The sequence below is a fragment of the Anomaloglossus baeobatrachus genome, chromosome 4, assembly GCF_048569485.1.
Source record: "Anomaloglossus baeobatrachus isolate aAnoBae1 chromosome 4, aAnoBae1.hap1, whole genome shotgun sequence".
Classification (NCBI taxonomy): Eukaryota; Metazoa; Chordata; class Amphibia; order Anura; family Aromobatidae; genus Anomaloglossus; species Anomaloglossus baeobatrachus.
The window spans coordinates 340,211,752-340,233,056 of record NC_134356.1 but is presented as its reverse complement, the minus strand read 5'-3'; the positions used below and the strand labels follow the sequence as shown (position 1 = coordinate 340,233,056).

The following is a 21,305-nucleotide window of genomic DNA, read 5'->3' as shown; positions in this document are numbered from 1 at the left end:
ATCGATTTCCATTCCCTGCCGGCCAACAGGTTTCTGCGTTCTCGTCTCCCAAAGTCCGAAACGCAAAACCTGGCCTTATTTCAGGCCATAGCTTCTTTACAAAAAGCAAACGTTATCATTCCAGTGCCCCTGGAACAGCGCGGCAAAGGTTTCTACTCAAACCTTTTTGTCGTTCCCAAAAAAGATGGCTCTGTCCGCCCTATCTTTGACGTCAAACGGCTGAACAAATTCGTACGGATTCGAACTTTCCGAATGGAATCATTGAGAGCTGTACTAGCCGCCATGGAACCTGGAGAATTCCTAGCTTCCATAGACGTTCAAGATGCTTACTTACACATTACCATATGTGTCTCTCATCAACGGTTCCTTCGCTTTGCCGTAGGACACCGTCATTTCCAATTCAGGGCCCTCCCCTTTGGGCTGGCCACTGCGCCTCGGGTCTTCACAAAGGTCATGGCGGCCGTCATGTCCATTTTACACCCCAGAGGAATCCTGGTCGTTCCCTATTTGTACGACCTTCTTGTCAAAGGGAGCTCTCCTCACGTTTGCTCAGAAAGCATGCAGATTTGCCTAGACACGCTGTCAAGGCTAGGGTGGCTTGTCAATTTCAACAAGTCATCCCTCATTCCTCTGGGGAGATAAGGTATGCACACCAGTGACTATGTAAGGGGAATACATGAAATAGCAGAAACTGCTGTGTGAATACTGACTTGAAAAATCCAATAGCTATATGCAAGAGTGAATATGTGAAATGGAATCTGCATTACTGCCTTGAACATATGAATCAAGAGAAATTTAGCTACTGAATTGATCAATGCAATAGAGCCCCAACACTACGCCAAAGTATTTCTCTACGTTGGGGTCCCTAGCTTGTGTGTGTCCTCTCATGCAGTTAAAAAAACCTACCGTGTATGGGAAGCTGAGACCCAGGCTATTTATGCGTATGATATGGATTAGCAATAGGTGTGGTTGGGGCTCTATTGCATTGATCAATTCAGTAGCTAAATTTCTCTTGATTCATATGTTCATGGCAGTAATGCAGATTCCATTTTTCACATATTCACTCTTGCATATAGCTATTGGATTTTTCAAGTCAGTATTCACACAGCAGTTTCTGCTATTTCATGTATTCCCCTTACATAGTCACTGGTGTGCATACCTTATCTCCCCATAGTGATGTTTTTTTAGGTTTTTGCACCCAGTTCGGACTTAGAATGGTGTTCCAAACGTTATTCCTATTTATCCCTCATTCCTCATCAGCGCATCACCTTTTTAGGTATGCTGATACACGGCTCAGTCCCGGGTTTTCCTTCCAGAGGACAAGAGGTCTTCCCTGATCCGGGCTGCCCAATCCCTCCGCTCTCGCCGTCACACATCCCTTCGGAATGGAATGAGAGTGTTAGGCAAGATGGTGGCGGTCATAGAAGCCGTGTCCTTTGCCCAATTCCATCTGCGCCCTCTACAACTGGATCTTCTATCCTCCTGGGACAAGAATACAGCTTCCCTGGACCGGTCAGTCCGCCTGTCTCGGTCTGCGCTCAGCTCCCTCGTCTGGTGGACTCAAGCCTCATCCCTATCTCAAGGGAAGTCCTTCCGCCTGGTCCACTGGCAGGTAGTCACGACGGATGCCAGTCTGATAGGCTGGGGGGCGGTGTTTCTCCACCACACTGTTAAGGGACGCTGGTCTCCTTCCGAGCGCTCTCTGCACATCAATGTTCTGGAGATCAGAGCCATATTTCTGGCCCTTCAGAATCTTCAACCCTTATTACTGGGCCTCCCTGTTCGGATCCAGTCAGACAATGCCACGGCCGTGGCTTACATCAACCGTCAGGGAGGAACTCGCAGCGATGAAGGAGCTATCCAGGATTCTTCTTTGGGCAGAGAAGCACATCCCCATCATTTCAGCTGTCCATATCCCAGGGGTAGACAACTGGGCCACAGACTTTCTCAGCAGGCAGGGTCTAGCGGCAGGAGAATAGTCCCTCCACGACGAAGTGTTCCATCAGCTCACTCTACGTTGGGGACTCCCGGATGTGGACCTCATGGTGTCTCGAATTAATGCCAAGATACGTCCCTTCATATCTCGGTCGAGAGACCCGCTAGCGCTCGGCTCCGATCTAGTCTTTCCATGGTCGCAGTTCCGCCTACCCTACATCTTCCCTCCGTTTCCTCTCATTCCGAGAGTAATCAAGAAAATCAAAGCGGAGGGAATTCCGGTGATCCTCGTGGCCCCGAACTGGCCCAGGAGAGCCTGGTACCCAGAGCTCCTCCAACTTCTCAGCGACACTCCCTGGCGTCTTCCCGACCGCCCGGATCTTCTGTCGCAAGGGCCAATATTCCACCAGAATACAGCACAGCTGCATTTGACGGCGTAGCACTTGAATCCCTGATTCTAGCCAAATCGGGTTTTTCTTCCAGGGTAGTTCATACCATGCTTAATGCTCGGAAGCCTTCCTCCACCAGCATTTACCACAGGACCTGGAAGACCTATCTTTCCTGGTGTGACCGTCATAATCGGTCACCCCTGACCTTTTCAATCCCTAATGTTCTTGCCTTTCTGCAAGTCGATCTGGACTCGGGTCTTGCTCGCAGTACCCTTAAAGGACAAGTTTCTGCCTTGTCTTTTTTTTTTTTTTTTCCCAGAAGCAGCTGGCTTCTCGCACTCAGGTCCGTACCTTTCTTCAAGGGGTAGCGCATTTGGTCCCTTCTTATCGCCACCCCTTAGATCCCTGGGATCTGAATCTGGTTCTTGGAGTCCTTCAACTTCCTTCTTTCGAACCTCTGAGAGAAATCTCTCTCCACCGACTGTCTTGGAAAGTTGCCTTTTTGGTCGCTATCACCTCTATCAGGCGAATGTCCGAACTGGCAGCTCTTTCCTGTCGTTCACCTTACTTGATATTCCATCATAAGGTGGTCCTTCGGCCTTCCCCCGCCTTCCTTCCGAAGGTCGTATCCTCTTTCCACCTGAACGAGGACATTGTGTTGCCGTCATTCTGCCCGGCCCCGGTCCACTCCTTTTGAGAAAGCCCTTCACAATCTCGATCTTGTCAGGGCTCTGCGGATCTACATCTCCAGAACAGCGCCGTTGCGCAAGTCCGATGCCCTTTTCGTCCTCCCAGTAGGACACAAGAAGGACGACCCGGCTTCTAAATCCACTATTTCTCGATGGATCAGGACCGCCATCTGTGAGGCATACAAAGCACGAGGTGCCGTCCCCCCCCCCCCCCCTCAATCTGTGCGGGCCCACTCTACACGAGCAGTGGGTGCCTCCTGGGCTATCCGCCATCAGGCCTCGGCAGCCCAACTTTGCAAGGCCGCTACCTGGTCCAGTGTGCACACGTTCACAAAATTCTACAGAGTGCATACGCATGCTTCCGCGGATGCTGCTCTTGGAAGACAAGTCCTTCAGGCGGCAGTGGCCCATTTATAAGTGGCCACTGCTCGATTTGTTGACAGTGTTTGATATATGTTCACTGCAGTTGTTAGTCAGCTCTTAGTCTGATGTTATACACTGTTATTAGTTCAGTTCCCACCCAGGGACTTCTTTGGGACATCCCACGGTCTGTCCCCCAATGAAAAGGCGAGAAAGGAAAGGACATTTTTGTGTACTCACCGTAAAATGTCTTTCTTGGAGCCTTTCATTGGGGGACACAGCTCCCACCCTTGTGGTTTTGGTTATCCTTTTCCTACTGCTTTACACCAAACTGAGCTAGTTTCCGCCTAGCTGGGGTTATATGCTGTGGGAGAAGGAGCTAACTCGTACACAAAAATGTCCTTTTTCAGGGGCTATATAAGCTGCTCTATGGAAAAATAAAGTGCATAGCATATTTTACATGTAGTATATTTTTGTTGTTGGAAAAAATTAATTACAATCTTAGAAAATATGTTGGGTATAGGGCTATATACAAACTAAATGTTGGAGCGTGTCACTTGGAAGCACCTTGGTCTAGCAGTCATGGAGGATCTTGGATATTTGTTGTTTTTCATCTTGGCAAGTTATCAGCTATTCTGTGGATAGGGAGTAACCCTGGAACTTCATACTGGATGGGCAATTTAGACTGTGAACCTCGATGGGGCCAGGGATGACTGAGTGTAAGGCCACGTGTGAATATTTTTTTTTTTTTTTTTGTGTTTTTTTTTTTTTGTTTTTTTTTTTTTACTTCAGTATTTGTATTCACCTGATGATCCTGTGAGTAAGAAATGCGTCAGGAGGCACGCAGGTCACATATAGGGCTTATTCCACATAGGGACAGATGTGTCCTTGTTGGGGTGGGAGAATTGAACAATTTAAGGATATCCAGCATAGCTAGTGCCTACTAGAGATTCCCATGCCTCCCTTAACCCCTTCACGACCGGCCGATTTTTCGCTTTCCCTTTTATTTCGCCATTCTTCTGAGACGTAACTTTTATTTTTCAGTCAATATGGTCATGTGAGGGCTCATATTTTGCGGAACAAGCTGTACTTTTAAATGAAACAAAGTTTTACCATAGTGTACCGGAAAACGGCAAAAAAATTTCAAATGCAGAAGAATTGCAAAAAAGTGCAATAGCACTATTGTTTTTGAGATTTTATTCACTTTGTTCACTATATGGTAAAACCGATGTGTGGGTGTGATGCCTCAGGTCAGTGCGAGTTCGTAGACACCAAAGATGTATAGGTTTACTTTTATATAAGGGATTAAAAAAAAAGTGGAAGTTTGTCCGAAAAAAGTGGCGCACGTTTTACGCCATATTCCGTGACCTATAGCGTTCTCATTTTTCAGGATCTATGGCTCAGTGATGGCTTATTTTTTGCATCTCGAGCTGACGTTTTTAACTATCATTTTTGCGCAGATTCTACATTTTGATCGCCTGTTATTGCATTTTGCGCAAAAGTTGTGGCGACAGTCATTTTGGCGTTTGGAATTGTTTTTGCCGCTACACCATTTACTGATCATATTAATTGATTTTATATTTTGATCGGGCGTTTCTGAACGCGGCGATACCAAATGTTTATTTTTTATTTTTTTAACTCTTTACTTTACAATGGGGCGAAAGGGGGGTTATTTTAACTTAAGTTTTTTGTTTTGTTTTTTTTTTTACTTGTCCCCCTAGGGGGCTATAGCGATCAACAATCCAATCGCTCTATCTGCTGATCACAGCTACACAGCTGTAAACCGCAGATACGCTCATTCTCTACTTCACTCGGCTCCGGGCCGAGGGAAACTAAAAGTAATTCATGGCAGGTACAGGAGTCGTCACATGACCCTGTGCTACTATTAACAACTACCGGAAGTTACGTGATCACATCATGTGACTTCCGGTATCGGGCGGTAAGTAAATGTTTATCGCGATTATAATGGCGCAGTCACATATTGACAGCGCCATTTAAGGGGTTAAACGTCACATGCAGATAACAATTCTGTTCGTGCCTAGCAGGCACACATCTCAGCTGTGAAAATCATCTCAGATGTGCGCCGATCGCGGCATGCTGCCGGCGGCAGACCGCGGGCAGTAACATTATGACCGATAGGACGTAATATTGCTGCCGCGGTCATTGAGGGGCTAAGAAGATGGACAGATCTCTGCAGGACTATAATCCACAAGGATTCTTTTATTTAACCCCTGGATGTTCATGATTGGGTGACATTGTTCCAAATTGTGATATTTTTTCACTTAACTGTAATATGGTAGGAGGAAATATATGCTTCATCTCACCAGTCAGTGTATTGTGGTATTTGCTATACCCGCTATCTATATGTTGTTACAGATCCATATACAATGTGGAGTAGGTATACTAATATCTAACAAAAAGGGATTGTCCTACACCGATCCTATTATTTTAGTAATTATACTATTTTAACTTGACATTTATTTAAGGTTACGTTTTGTTAATACTCACTATGTGCTTTTCCTCTGTATTTGTAAGCCAAAACCAGGAGTGGAACAACCAGGGTGAGTGCATCTAATCACTCTTAGGCTATGTGCGCACGTTGCGTAAATTCATGCAGTTACGCTGCGCTTTGCAGCGCAGCGTAACTGCATGCGTCCTGCGTCCCCTGCACAGTCTATGGAGATTGTGCAGGGGCCGTGCGCACGTGGCGTCTCAGAGCGCAGCGCTTCGGCTACTGCCGAAGCGCGGCACAAAAAGTGACATGTCACTTCTTTCCTGCGCTTTGCCGGCAGCTCCTGCTCTGTCTATGGCAGGAGCAGCAGGCAGAGCGCATGGAATCGGCGCTCACTACGGACATTTCTGCAGCGATCTAAAGCGCAAATGTGCTCTTCAGATCGCTGCAGAAATTTCTGCAGGGCTAGTACGCAACGTGCGCACATAGCCTTAGCAGCGTTTTGGACGCAGTGAGTTTTTAGTGCTTCCAAAACGCTGTGTTGTACAAGCACAGTGAATAGATTTATAGAAATCTGATGTCCACTGTGCTTCTTTTCTTGACAGCGTAAACTGACCTGCAGCATAGCTTCCCGAGTTGCAGTATTTCAATTAATTATTGTGGAGATGCTAGTGTTCTGGGCAGGAGAACACAGCAAAAATCCGCTGTGCCCAGAATACTGATTATGGGTACAGCCGTTGCGGTTCTCCCTCGGAGAACACTAGCATCTCCACAAGAGAAGACATGCATGAGTGGAACGCAGTGTTTCCTGATCGTATACACATACCCTCAGAGGAAAAGTATAATATTAACATGGGCACCATTTCTGCATTTTTCACCCACTCAGTTTTGGCTTACAAATACTGAGGTAAAAATCTCACTAAATACTCAGCGTGTACAAATACTGAGGTAAGAATCTCACCAAATGCTCAGCGTGTACAAATTTGGAGGTACAAATCTCACCAAATGCTCAGCGTGTGCAAATACTGTGGTACAAATCTCCCCCAATGCTCAGCGTGTGCAAATACTGTGGTACAAATCTCACCAAATGCTCAGCGTGTGCAAATACTGTGGTACAAATCTCACCAAATGCTCAGCGTGTGCAAATACTGTGGTACAAATCTCCCCCAATGCTCAGCGTGTGCAAATACTGTGGTACAAATCTCCCCCAATGCTTAGCGTATGCAAATACTGAGGTACAAATCTCCCCCAATGCTTAGCGTGTGCAAATACTGAGGTACAAATCTCACCAAATGCTCAGTGTGTGCAAATACTGTGGTACAAATCTCCCCCAATGCTTAGCGTGTGCAAATACTGTGGTACAAATCTCCCCCAATGCTTAGCGTGTGCAAATACTGTGGTACAAATCTCACCAAATGCTTAGCGTGTGCAAATACTGTGGTACAAATCTCACCAAATGCTCAGCGTATGCAAATACTGAGGTACAAATCTCCCCCAATGCTTAGCGTGTGCAAATACTGAGGTACAAATCTCACCAAATGCTCAGTGTGTGCAAATACTGTGGTACAAATCTCCCCCAATGCTTAGCGTGTGCAAATACTGTGGTACAAATCTCACCAAATGCTCAGCGTATGCAAATACTGAGGTACAAATCTCCCCCAATGCTTAGCGTGTGCAAATACTGAGGTACAAATCTCACCAAATGCTCAGTGTGTGCACGTGGCATAAAAGTTTGCAAAATATGTTGGTGCACTATAGGCAAGCATAATAAATTATCTCCAACACCCAACCATGGAAGCTATTGGTAAATTTTAATGTGCCTTTAGTAAAATAAAAGGCACATAAACAGACAAGTAATTGAGGAAGAAGTGTGTTCAGCACCCTGTGTGATATTCCAGGCGCACAGAAGAGTACTAAGTTATTCTGTGTGCATTAAATTCAGGGCGGCATGGCTACATGGGCCACTAAACAACCGCCATTTGATGTAAATGTAACTGATCAGCCGCTGTTTAGTCATGTAAATGGACCCTAAGGACTCATTCATGCGTCTGTGTATGTTGCACGATTGCTGTCTGTTTTTGACTGACTGCACTCGCACATTATATTCTGTTGGGATTTTCACATGTCTGCTTTTTATTTTATTTTTTCTGACAGATTTGGATAAAGTGGGACATCCTATTCTGGTCTGTTTTGCAGACAGCGCTCACCCATTAAAGTGAATGAGTCACTACTACTTGGGAAAACTCTTATCAGTCTCTTTTTGCATAGAAACATTTTGACTCAAAGGTAAAAAAAAACCAAAACTGTCACGCAGACAATGAAAATATGTTCCATACACTGGGGGAGAAAAGCAACTGATTGTTCTTGCCACATCATAAGCGCATAGTGTTTAAACAGGCAATTAAGACTACTAATCGGCAAATATGTCACAAATCGATGTTTAATGGCTGCAGGTCATATAGTGTAAACGCACCCCAAGGCCTGTTTAACACGTCAGTGATTCTGGTATGTACAGTATGTGCTATACGTACCAGAATCACGGACATACGCAAACCAATTATAATCAACAGGTCTGCGCACACATCAGTAATTTGTCACTGACTGTGTGGTGTACACGCATGTCCGTGATTGCCGCACGGAGACATGTCCTATTTTTTTTTTTCTGGCATCACTGATGTTCCACACTATGGTGTGGTCCATGAAACCTGTACCAGAAAAACACTGACATTGAAAATAAAAAGCTTTTTAAACTCACCTTCTCCAGCGATGCTGTGTTCGGCAGCTGCTCTCTGCTTCATAGCCTGCTCATTATGGCATGCATATTTGGTTATGCACCGCACAGTTGACCCAGAAGTAGCTGCAGAGGTGAGACACAGCAGCCGGATGCAGCAGAGCCGGAGAGTTCAGCACCACGGACAGAAGGAACGGGAACAGGTGAGGCTATCTCCATGTGCAATCACTGATGACGGATCACATCTCCCGGATTGCACATGGACAAACCCATGTGTGCCGTGAATCGCGGCACATGGAGGGACAGACGTTTTTCACTGACGTTTAAGGCAGAGATATCTATGGTTTACCCTACTGATCATGCCAAACAGACAGCAATATAGTTAAATGGGAAGTCTGTCTCATCCACATGATTATGGGTGCTCTAGAGTAAGAAGTCTCGTAGCAATAAAATTATAACTGGCACACCGGATATGAATGAGATAGAGATGAATAGAGAGTATGGGAAACTTGCTTTCTTTAGTGATGCTTTAATGTGAAAAATTTAACAAAACAGTCCATTCAGTCCAAAGTTTCGGCCTTTCAAAAAATTGGCCTTCATCGGGGAGAAATTATCTATATGAATAAGGCAAAATGAGATATTCATATCTAGCAAAAAATTGCAAGAGGACTGTAGACCTCTAACAAAGATGTAATTGAATAATCTGTATGAGAGCGATTTGGTCAGGGATCAGTTTTGAGGCCTCTGTGTAGAGACAGGGACCCAGGCAGAGACAGTTCACTCTAGAACCAGAGGTGAGTCATTGAAATGAGTAAGGACTGTTAATGAAGCATGGTATGTATTCCACTGGGTCAGGATGTAAGGGAGATTTCATGTATATCGGAATTCCAATGCAGTAAACGTGATTATAGTGAGGGGCCTTTTCCAAGAGACTATCTCACCAACGGACACGTTATAGAGGCATAACATGCATCCTGCTTTGTACCAAAGTTTTGGAGGGGTTGAGTGCAGAAATGGTGTAATCCAGCAGGTACTGTAAAGACAGTGGGGGTCTTCTTTTTCAAGGAATGATCTCACAATAGACCTCAGCTGTCAGTAAAGGTTAGGGTGGCAGTGTGGGTCCACGTTTTCAGGGAATGATCTAACAATAGATCTCAGCCGTCAGTGAAAGGTTAGGGAGAACAGTAATCCCAAGTGCAACTTCAGAGAATACAAATACTGGGCTGAGGTGATGGCACATGTAAGTAAGCCTCCTGCTGGTGAGTGAAAGTCACTGGCACTATCAGGCTGATTCTCTACATACCTGTAGTGGTCAGCTCGGATGTATAGGTTTTGAAATCCCAGAAAGTTAAAGTTTAGAAAAATCACCAGCTTCTTGAGTGACAGCAGCTGAGGATCAGATAATATCTGGGGGGGGGGTATTCATAGCTATCCCCTCACCCTGTTAGAATTAGCATAAGTATTATAAAAATGATTCACTTTTTCACTAGCAAGACCTGTGAGGTCATAACCATGTGGGGGCCGTGCCTCAGCCAACAGAAAAATGTTCCTTCCTGGTTTCAGCTTTGTTGACTGACCCGCCCCTTCTGGTCACATGGGTAGGACCTCACATAGGTCCTGCTAGTGACTCCAGGGGTGTCAGAAAACCGGCCCTAATCTGGTGTAACTACCATTTGCCTCACACAGTGCAACACATTCGATGAGTATGCTGGCCATGTAAGAACTGGGATGTTTTCAGCTCCCAGGTCTTGTGTACCGATCCCTGCAACGCGGGGCTGTGCATTATCCTGCTACAACATGAGGTGGTGGTCGTGGATAAATGGCACAACAATGGTCCTCAGGATCTTGTTACGGTATCTCTGTGCATTCAAAATGGCATCAATGAAATGCAGCTGTGGTGTTTGTCCTTAAAGGAGTTATCCGACATACACTCCAAAAAAAATTGTAAGCTAATCTGTGCTGTATTGTCATATAAATCACCCCTACATTATTTCTTGTTTTCTAACTTTTGTTCCTCTTGAATTCACCCTTTATTCTCTGCAGCTCCTTGTTTACATTCAGCTCCAACAAACATGACAATTTCCTGTATTCTTGGTTGCCAAACCTCAGTCAGAGCTGGCACCACCCAGCCTCAGTGTACAGAAACGCCCCCTGCCCGGCCTCAGTGTACAGAAACGCCCCCTGCCCTCCCTCTGCACATTCAATGGCTGTCAGTATTCTGCCCGGAACCTGACCTCTCAGCATGTGACAGAGCAGAGATCCAGCTTCTCTCATCTGTGACACAGCAATCCGCTCACATCCCATCCACAATGGTAACAGAGTTGTTACATGTTCCTCACCTCTTATAGATAAATGAATACTGTGTAAGGCTATGTGCGCACGTTGCGTACTAGCCCTGCAGAAATTTCTGCAGCGATCTGAAGAGCACACGTGCGCTTCAAATTGCTGCAGAAAATGTCCGTAGAGAAAAAAAAAGCCGATTCCATGCGCTCTGCCTGCAGCTCCTGCCATAGACAGAGCGGGAGCTGCCGGCAAAGCGCATGGAAGAAGTGACATGTCACTTCTTAGAACGCAGCGCTTCGGGCAGCAGCCGAAGCGCTGCGCTCCAAGACGCCACGTGCGCACGGCCCCTGCACAATCTCCATAGACTGTGCAGGGGACGCAGGACGCATGCAGTTACGCTGCGCTACAAAGCGCAGCGTAACTGCATGTATTTACGCAACGTGCGCACATAGCCAAAGGCAGACTATATATAGCACCCAATGTGAGTCTATAGTAGATATATACGCCATTTATGTATGGTACGTGTGTGTGTGTGTGGTTTGTGTCATATAGTTATGTGTATACATATATTTATATATATATGCACATAGATTCTCCAGGCTTATCCCTCTGTGTCACTATATGAATTGACATATTGGGCTCCGAATGTAGAGTGTGCAGATTGCATACGAGTGGTCACATGACTATTCATTCTGACTGTCGACAACTGTCTGCTGCATGTGATGTGAGGATTCACATATCTACACTGTGTAGCAGCAAGCAAGAAATAGTGCGATAATAATAATCATCATCTACAATAAAATATAGTTACTGCAGATTTTTGTGAAAAATCTTGACCACTATTTTTTTTCCTTGGGCTCCATGATATTTTGGTCATGCTGTCATACATCACAGCATGGCTGTCACTACTAGCATGATGCAGGTCTGTGAGGTGGCTTTCATTTCCGCACTGTCTCGTTCAGTCGGTCTCTGTCTGTCTCTAGCTTTCCGTCTCTTTTCTTTCCTTGTCTGTCTCTCTCTATCCGTCTCCCCACTGACATCTTATTACCTCTTATACTAACACTGTCCTTTGTTACTATAGTAACCAATCACAGCTGAGATTAATAAACTGTAGTTCCAGGCTCCATTCACTTTAATGGAGTCATGTTTTTTGGAGAGTAACTGTAAAGCGCAGGGTTACATTTTCCTGTGAAACTGTAGTCTACGACGTTCCCTGGGTCACATGGGTCATCTGTGAAAAAAAAAGTTAATGTAAATGAGAGTGCGGATTCCTTTAGCGGACACACACACACACACACACACACACACACACACACACACACACACACACACACACACACACACCCCTTTATATATTAGATATATATATATATATATCTATATCTATATCTATATCTGAAAGATATATACAGTTGTGTACCGCTCATGGCGGCAGACCACGTTGCTACTAAGGGACCTGTGAGTCAGGGGGCCAGTTCCAGGGCCTGCACTGGACCCTCCTCCATCCTGTATTGCACGTTCAACTGAACGATAAATGCCAATATAATTGAAAGCAATGATCTGACGGCTTCCTCCTCCATTATTCTCCCTGTGCTTATGAGCTTTGATGTCTCAGTGCAGAGGGCACAATGATGTCATTTCAACGCACCCTCTGCAGACCAGTGCTGAACATTCAGGACACCTGCTGCGAAGATTGGAGCAGCGGGAGAATGGGGAGAGATGAGTAATTTTTTTAATCATTAGGTGGGGCAGCCATTATACTGTTTTGATCTGTGTAGGGGCCAAAATATAGTTTGCTGGGCTGTATGAGGGGGACATTATAGTATTTGGATGTCTATGTGAAGCGCATTATACTGTGTGTGAGCCATTATAAAATGTGGTGGGTTGTGTCGGGGCTATCATACTGTGTTGATGAAACTGTACTTTGTGGGTTGTTGAAAATGGAGGTTCACGAAACTTTGCATCATCTTTTCAGAGTAGCTACTGAAAAAACTCGTTCTATCAGTCAGCGTAGGGATAAACAGCCCTCTTTTCAGAGTATCAGAGGCTATTGTGTAGAACTAGGCCCTGGATTCCGGATGTGTGATCAGGATCAGGCACTTGTGAAATTAAAAATTAATAGTAAAGTAAAAAAAAAAAAAAAGAGAGCGCTTCATACTGACCGAGGCTCCGTTGCAGCTGTACACTGCTCCCGTGGCTTCTCCTTCACTTGCTGGGCCGCTAATTACTGCTCATTCATATGCACTGCTTTCCCCGTCCTCCAGCTGTCCTGTCTCCTGTGATTGGTTGCAGTCAGACGCACCCTTAGCGTATGTGACAGCATCTGCCTACAACCAATCACGGGCGCCAAGACGGTCGATGAGCGGGAAAGCAATTCAACTCTGCGGATCATTATTGTGGTATAAAACGCATACAAATTTTTCACTGTTTTTCTCCCATATTATGACACCAAGAACAGAAAAAGCATATGGCTACAGTATGCAGCCCCAAGCCGTGCGGTTATCTTGGCTGTGTATCCAAATAAGAGGAACTGCATGCGGCTTTTTTCTTGATTTACAAAAATTATTTAAAAATAAACGAAATTCAGTCCCCCCGAATTTTGGTACCCAGGCATGATAAACCACAAAAGCTGGGGGTTGGTATTGTCAGGCTGGGGAGACCCCTATTTATTGAGCCGCCCCGTGCCTAAAAATAGCAGCCTGCAGCCACTCAGGATTGTCACATCCATTAGATGTGACAATCCCAGCACTTGGCTCTTCCTGGTTGCTCTGGGGCAGTGGCAATCAGGCTAATATGAAGTTAATCACAGCCCACAGCTGCCTCTAAGCCAGATATTAATCGTCAGGGTCTATGAGACACCCCCCCCCCCCCTTTAGTAATTTGTAAGTGACAGTAAATAAACACACCAAGAAAAAAGTTTTTTTGTAATTAAATACATCACCCTCATAAGCCTCTTGATTAGGCTACATTCACAGGACTGCCCCGTTTTTTGCGGTCTGCAAAAAAAATGGTCATGTTTTTTCACGGATGCAACTGTGTGGCATCCGTTCCGTTCTGTATATGGTCCGTGTGTCATCTGCGTACCTTCCTATTTTTTTCATACTGCAAAAAAACGGAAGCAGCTAGATAGAGGGATAGATAGAGACAGATAGCTAGAGGGATAAATAGAGGGATGGATGAATGAATCAAGGGATAGATAGAGGGATAGATAATAGATGAGAAATAATAATAATAATGACCAATATAATGTCCTACCCCCCCGCATATTCTAAGCTGGCACCCTTTAGTGCCTTTCATGTGGCACTAAAGGGTGCTTAGCCTTGTATTTAGCCAATAAATAATTAAAAAAAAAGGACGTGAGGTACCCCCTATCTTTTGTAGCCAGCTAGGGTAAAGCAGACGGCTGGATGTGCCAATCCTGGCGCTTTGCCCCCAGCTCATCCCGCGCCCTGGTGCGTTGGCAAACGGGGTAATATATGGGGTTGATGCCAGATGTGTAATGTCACCTGGCATCAAGCCCTGGGGTTGGTGAGGTCAGGCGTCTATCAGATACCCGACATCACCAACCCAGTCAGTAAGAAATAAAAAATAGACAACAAAAAAAGTTTTATTTGAAAAAACACTCCCCACATTCCCTCTTTCAACAACTTATTGACAAGAACAATCAAATCCGGGTCCGGCGTAATCCAATAAGGGGGTCGCACGGCGATCCATACCATAGTCAATGAGACTCCCAGTCAATGAAGAACAAAATGTTCCCCATTGGCTGGGAGAGCCGTGCAGTGACCTGAGCTAACATCAATAGGTCAGCCCAGGTCACTGCAGGGGATGACGAGCGGTGCCGTCGGGAGGTTAGATGAGATCATTGCCTGCAGTAACGATCTCCTGCACTCCTGACGTCAGCGCTGTCACTGACTTCTATGCCCGCTGCGTTCTACGCAGTATCGCGAGAGCCCGTGACGTCATTGCTAGTGACAGTCTCGGGCCGCCCGCGAGACGGGCAGAGAAGGCAGTGACCGCGGTGACGTCAGGAGATCGTCACAGCAGGTAATTATCTCATCTAATCTAACCTGCACTACATGTGCAGAGAGCAGGGAGCCGCGCACACTGAGCGCTGGCTCCTTGCTCTCCTAGCTACAGTACACATAGGGTTAATTACCCGATGCGTACTGCAGCTACATGTGCACAGAGCAGGAGCCGGCGCTGGCAGCGTGAGAGCGGCGGAGGCTGGTAACGAAGGTAAATATCGGGTAACCACCTTGGTTACCCGATGTTTACCTTGGTTACAGCTTACCGCAGGCTGTCAGAAGCCGGCTCCTGCTCTCTGCTCGCTTCATTTCGTCGCTCTCTCGCTGTCACACACAGCGATCTGTGCGTCACAGCGGGAGAGCGACGGGCAGCTGCGGGGCTGGCAGGTAGCGGGACACAGACTGTACGGGAAGTGATGACAAGCAGCGCTCGTCATCCCCGCGGATGCACGCACTGCAGGGTGAGAAGCAGCTTATACTGCAGAGGGGGGCAAACACTGACACGCTGCAGTGCGGTCATCCGCGGGGCTGGCGCGGGACACAGACTGATGCACATACACAGATGACCCATGATGACACAGACAGCGCGCACGGGGGGGGGGGGGGGACAGTTCCCAGGGCGTCAGGCAGTAAACATGATAAAGCGCTGGGGCATTCAGGGCGCACGTAGCTGGGCACAGGAGGCGGGGGAGGGAGACTACGGAGTGTGTGGGAGGTTGCGGTGAAAGTACGGGGTGCTGGGCAATGTGTGGGAGGGTGCAGGGAACGGGGGAGGTTACTCCACGCACTGTACAGCCCAGCAGGGCGGTAACATGCTGTTCCAGATTTGCATGTCAACATGGCCCTGCCCATGTAGACATGAAATGACCGGAAGCAGCAAAAGCGCGGCAGTAGCGGTCACATGATCACTCTGAGCCGGGGGAGAGGGGCTGACAGCAGGGCAGGTAAGTGGTCTCTATCTACTTACCTGCCCCAATGTAGCCCAATAGTGTAATAATGAAAAAAAGTCAAAAGAAGCCGGATAACCCCTTTAACATATTCTTGCCCATACCATATCCCCATCATGAGCCACTCAATTCACAATGTTCACATGAGTGAACCGCTCATCCACATGAGTCCATACACAGTGTGCCATCTGCCCTGTACAGTGAAAACTGGGATTCATCCGTGATGAGAACACGTCTCTAATGTGCGAGACACAATGGAATGTGAGCATTTGTCCACTCAAGTGTGTTTATAATGAACTGCAATCAGGTAAAGACCCTGGTTAGTATGACGAGCAGCAGATGAGCTTGTTTCTGACAGTTTGTGGAGAAATTCTTCTGTTATGCATGGATTGTTGCAGCAGCTGTTCACATGGCTGGTGTCAGACGAAGGAAGTGGAAGTGAAGATGCTGGATGGTGTGGTTACATGTGGTCTGCAGTTGTGAGGCCGATTTGATGTTCCGCCAAATTCTCTGAAATGCTTATGGTAGAGAAGGGAACATTCAATTCATAGACCCCAGCTCTGGTGGACATTCCTGCAGTTAGCATGCCAAGTGTACGTGCGCTCAAAACTTTCCACATCTGTGGCAATGTGCTGTGTGATAAAACTGCACATTTTAGAGTGGCCTTTTATTGTGGCCAGCCTAAGGTTTAGATGCATTGTCGATTAAAAGCAAACCAGTTGTAATGGAGGATGTAGAAAACGTGACTTGTCTGATCAGATTTTAATTGAACGTTTTTGTTTTTTTTCTCCATGTACTTCTACAGACCATTAATTCAGCTGTCGTTCAACTATATGCCTCAGACCGTAATTCTATGTGGGTGAAGAAATGCTGTGGAGTAGTATGCCTGGTGAAGGACAATCCGCAAAGATCATATTTCATTAGAGTGTATGATATAAAGGTAAGTCACGCTTCCATGTTTAGCATCCGTTGTCATACAGAAGAGTCAAGTATCTACAGGAGATAAAAGCTTTGGCGCACTCTCTTTGGGACCGTGTGAGTCTTTACATTGTGGATATGATTAAAGAAGCCAGTGAATCAGATCTATACGGTTATCCTCCAGTGTTGATTTAGAAGAAGACAAGCACCAGTGAGGCAGCAATTACCATGCAAAACCTGTGGTACAATATCAGACACTTCCACACCATGAATTCCAATGACTGTTCTATAGACAAACTGAACTTACCCCGTCCACAATGAGGTAGACACCTGCCTCCTCTAGTGTAGCACTAGACTGGAAAGTAGATTTCTCATTAATATCTTTGTCCATAGCTGTTAGATTGCTCCTGAACTCTTTTTTTTGTATGGTAGGAATAGTAATTTGATGCATAGATGCCAATTTGATGCAAGATTCATAATTTGGACCAGAGGCATTATCTCACAGCTGGTATGGACGGTGGGCTTTACCATGCTGCAATCAGATGCATCTTGACCTCTGTAGCATTAGACTAGCGTACTGTGCACTTATGCAGACTAGCTTGCAAGCGGGCACTTCTTGTCTAGGAAAGCGGACCTTCATCATGCTATTCTCACATGGGGTATGAAAATCCTGGTTACCGATTCTTAGACTTAGGCTAGTTTCGCACTTGCGTTGAACGGCATCTGTTGCATTGCGTTGTGTGACGGATGCAACGGATGCGTTACATATAGTGGCACAACGGATACAACAGATCGTACAAAACAGAATCTTCTTTTTTTTTTTTTATACAGTTTTTTTTACCAGCGCCAGACATTTGTGAACGATCAGCTGAGCGCTCTCAAAAGCCGGCTCCTGGGCGATCAGCTGAGCGCTCTCAAAAGCCGGCTCCTGGGCGGTTAGCTGAGCGCCCTCAAAAGCCGGCTGCCGGGCGATTAGCTGAGCGCCCTCAAAAGCCGGCTGCCGGGCGATCAGCTGATCGTTCGGCCACCGAGAGACAAATCAAAGTTTCTGTGATTTTAAGAAAAAAAAATGAGCATGCGCAGTGAAAAAATAATGGATTCCGCCGCTCAAAAAACGCTTCATGCTGCGTTCCCTCCGCCCGACGGTCACCGACAAAACAACTGATGTGCCGCAGGGCAGATGCAACGCAAGACCATCCGTTGCAAACCACCCTTAATAGAAGCCTATGAGGAATAAACGGATTCCTGCAACGGTTACCGTAATTTCTCAAGGCGGCTTATTGCAACGGATGCCGCACAACGCAAGTGTGAAACTAGCCTTATGCACAGAAGATGACTTCGATGCCAGTTAGGTGCAGGGTCCTCCCAGTTTCATCAAACTTAATGCTCTTCTGACACATCCATGCACACTTTGCTTAGCTTGGGGTCATCTGCAAATACTCCATTACGTACAGCAAAGAATAGAATGTACCAAGGTGAAAATGGTGAGGTTCAATTTTATACGCCCTCTAAATGTCATTAATAATTATATTGAGGGTGTCTAATTCTGACTTTTGTAATAGCCCACTGATAACTGAGCCAATTAGAGTATCTACCATCAAAACTATTATTTAATATTTTTCCACTCCTATCACTTTATCCAATTACAGCTTTAGAATTTATTTTCCTAGAGACTCTTCTCTCTAAAACGGATAGGTCCATATGTTATCAAATACTGGCAAATGCTGTATAAACAGTTTTTAATTGCATTTTTTTTTCTTCCTTAGGATGGTCGGCAACTCTATGAACAGGAACTTTATTATAACTTTGTATATAATAGCCCAAGATCTTATTTTCACACATTTGCTGGTGATGTAAGTAAATACGCTGTATACGTATGTTGTGTGTCACATTCATGGTGGAATCATTGCTAGAGTTTAGAGTTTTTCAAGAGTATAACACAATACTGCACCACTTACCAACCTGCTCTGTATCAGTGGTGCCAAACCACGTATTTTAGTGAGTCATTTCCCAGAGGGGAAAAAAAAAACAACTGAAAAAGGTAGAAGGAACCCATTTGATTTTGGGTAATGTTCAAAAAAAACTCATCTCATTTGGTTGTGTACTTTGCAATGTATACACAGCCTATATCTCCATGCCACGAGTATTATTTATTATGGATTGAAGAGCAAGGGTTCCACCAATGAGGTGAAATCCTACTTAATTCTTAGAGAATATGAATGTGTTTTATCAATGATGTGTTGGTGTCATATATTTAGTGAAAGTCTTTGACTTATAATGTTAACTTCAAATTTTCCTCCAGTGTCAGCACTGATTGGCCTGAGTAGAGCCATATTTACTGACAAGGTAAATGTTTGAAGTTGTCCATTTATTCACAAGCTTACGGTCTGACTACCAGAGGAAGAACACAAACTTCTAAGGGTACTTTTACACTTGCGTTGAGCGGAGTCCGTCACTATGGAGAATAGCGCAGTCCATTAACGCACTGCGCTATTCTCCATAGACTTGTATGGACGACGCACTGTAACACAAGTGTCAGCGTTGCATCCACTGGACGACGCAGCGTCGTTATTTTGACGCTGCGCCGGGCAGGAGGAACGCAGCATGTAAAGTTTTTTTTTGAGCAGCGCAATCCATAGGATTTCACTGCGCATGCTCTCGCTGGCTCCCTGCACCCGTAACCAAGGTAAATATCGGGTAACCAAGCAATGGGCTTGGCCGATATTTACCCTCGCTACATGTGCAGGGAGCCCGATACTTCCACGCTTGGCTCCGCCTTCTCCCGCACCCCACTCCACATGTATGTACACACACTCACAGACACACACACATATACATACACACACACACACTCACCTGTCCTCAGCGCCATGGTCCACTCGGCTCCACCCACTCCTCACTCCGCCCCCCGCACAGATTCTCGGCGTCCGAACGATCAGCTGAGCGCCTGGCCGCCGGCATGTGAGAGCGCTCAGCTGAGCGCCTGGCCGCCGGCATGTGAGAGCGCTCAGCTGAGCGCCTGGCCGCCGGCATGTGAGAGCGCTCAGCTGAGCGCCTGGCCGCCGGCATGTGAGAGCGCTCAGCTGAGCGCCTGGCCGCCGGCATGTGAGAGCGCTCAGCTGAGCGCCTGGCCGCCGGCATGTGAGAGCGCTCAGCTGAGCGCCTGGCCGCCGGCATGTGAGAGCGCTCAGCTGAGCGCCTGGCCGCCGGCATGTGAGAGCGCTCAGCTGAGCGCCTGGCCGCCGGCATGTGAGAGCGCTCAGCTGATCATTCATAATAGTCTGCTGCCGGTAAAACTGTAAAGAAGAAAAAAAAATATAAAAAAAAAAAAAAAGCTTTCCGTTGTTTTGTACGATCCGTAGCATCCGTTGTGCCATTATATGCAACACATCCGTTGCATCTGTCACACAACGCAATGCTACGGAAGCCGTCCAACGCAAGTGTGAAAGTAGCCTAAGACTACATGCTTGAGGAATTATTTAATGGGAAATGCAGAACATTTAGAATTTAGTAAAACATTGCAGTCAGGAGAACTGTGTAAAACAGTCATTATATACCTGGCTTTCTAATTGTGAGTATTGAAAGTATTTGAAAGTGACATGTTATATTTCTAGTGCCCAAACTACGGTCAACATGAATTTGAGCTTGGCTACATGATTGTCTTAAGCCTGCTTTACACGTTACAATTTCCCCCATCGCCCCCATCGTATGTGTGGCACGTTCAATTTGTTGAAAGTGCCGCACAAACTATTAACCCCCCCGTCACACGTACTTACCTTCCATACGATCTCGATGTGGGCGGCGAACGTCCACTTCCTGGAGTGGGAGGGACATTCGGTGTCACATCGACGTCACGCAGCAGCCGGCCAATAGAAGCGGAGGGGCGGAGCTGAGCGGGACGTAAACATCCCGCCCACCTCCTTCCTTCCGCGTTGTGGGCCGGGAGCCGCAGGACGCTGGTAAGATCTGTTCATCGTTCCCGGGGTGTCGCACACTGCAATGTGTGCTACCCCGGGTACGATGAACAATCTGACGTGCAACTCTAGAGAGAGGTACTATGTGTATGCGATGAATGTTTTACCGTTCAAACGCACGTACCTGTCACACACTGCAATGTACCTTACGATGCCGGATGTGCGTTACTTACGACGTGACCCCGCCGACACATCGTAAGATACATTGCAGCGTGTAAAGCGGGCTTAAGGCTGAGATTCTGCTGCATTTAGGAGTCAACATACCTTGAAAAGCCAGTCAGGGACTAAAGGTAGAGGCATTACTATTCTGGTGTTGTCCCTGCTGGCTTCTTCCCATCCCACTTCAGTTGTTTTCTAGGTCTGTTCCCATGTGTTCACATAGGGCGAGACATGTCAATCATGGTGAGTGGGGCAGGGAGCAGCCACCAGGAACCGCAGCAGACTAGTTAGGTCTCTACTTCTAGTCCCCAACCACCTTCTCAAAGTATGATTATTGTGAAATGCAGCAGTATTTCTGTAAATAAATGTAGCTACTATGACATAGCCAGGCTCTGATTCATGCTGCCCGTAGTGTGGACAGTACAAATCTAATGGCAAGT

General features: G+C 46.3%; 1 protein-coding gene across 2 annotated transcripts in view; it reads left to right on the top strand.

Moving 5' to 3' along the window:
* The window catches only part of WASL (WASP like actin nucleation promoting factor), a 78,341-nt gene that overhangs the window by 33,836 nt on the left and 23,200 nt on the right, over positions 1 to 21,305 (top strand). For both annotated transcript variants that reach the window (XM_075345079.1, XM_075345080.1), the window contains exons 2-3: positions 16,620 to 16,754; positions 18,499 to 18,585. In XM_075345079.1, the coding sequence (XP_075201194.1) occupies positions 16,620 to 16,754; positions 18,499 to 18,585 (222 nt within the window). The remainder of the gene's footprint in view (positions 1 to 16,619; positions 16,755 to 18,498; positions 18,586 to 21,305) is intronic.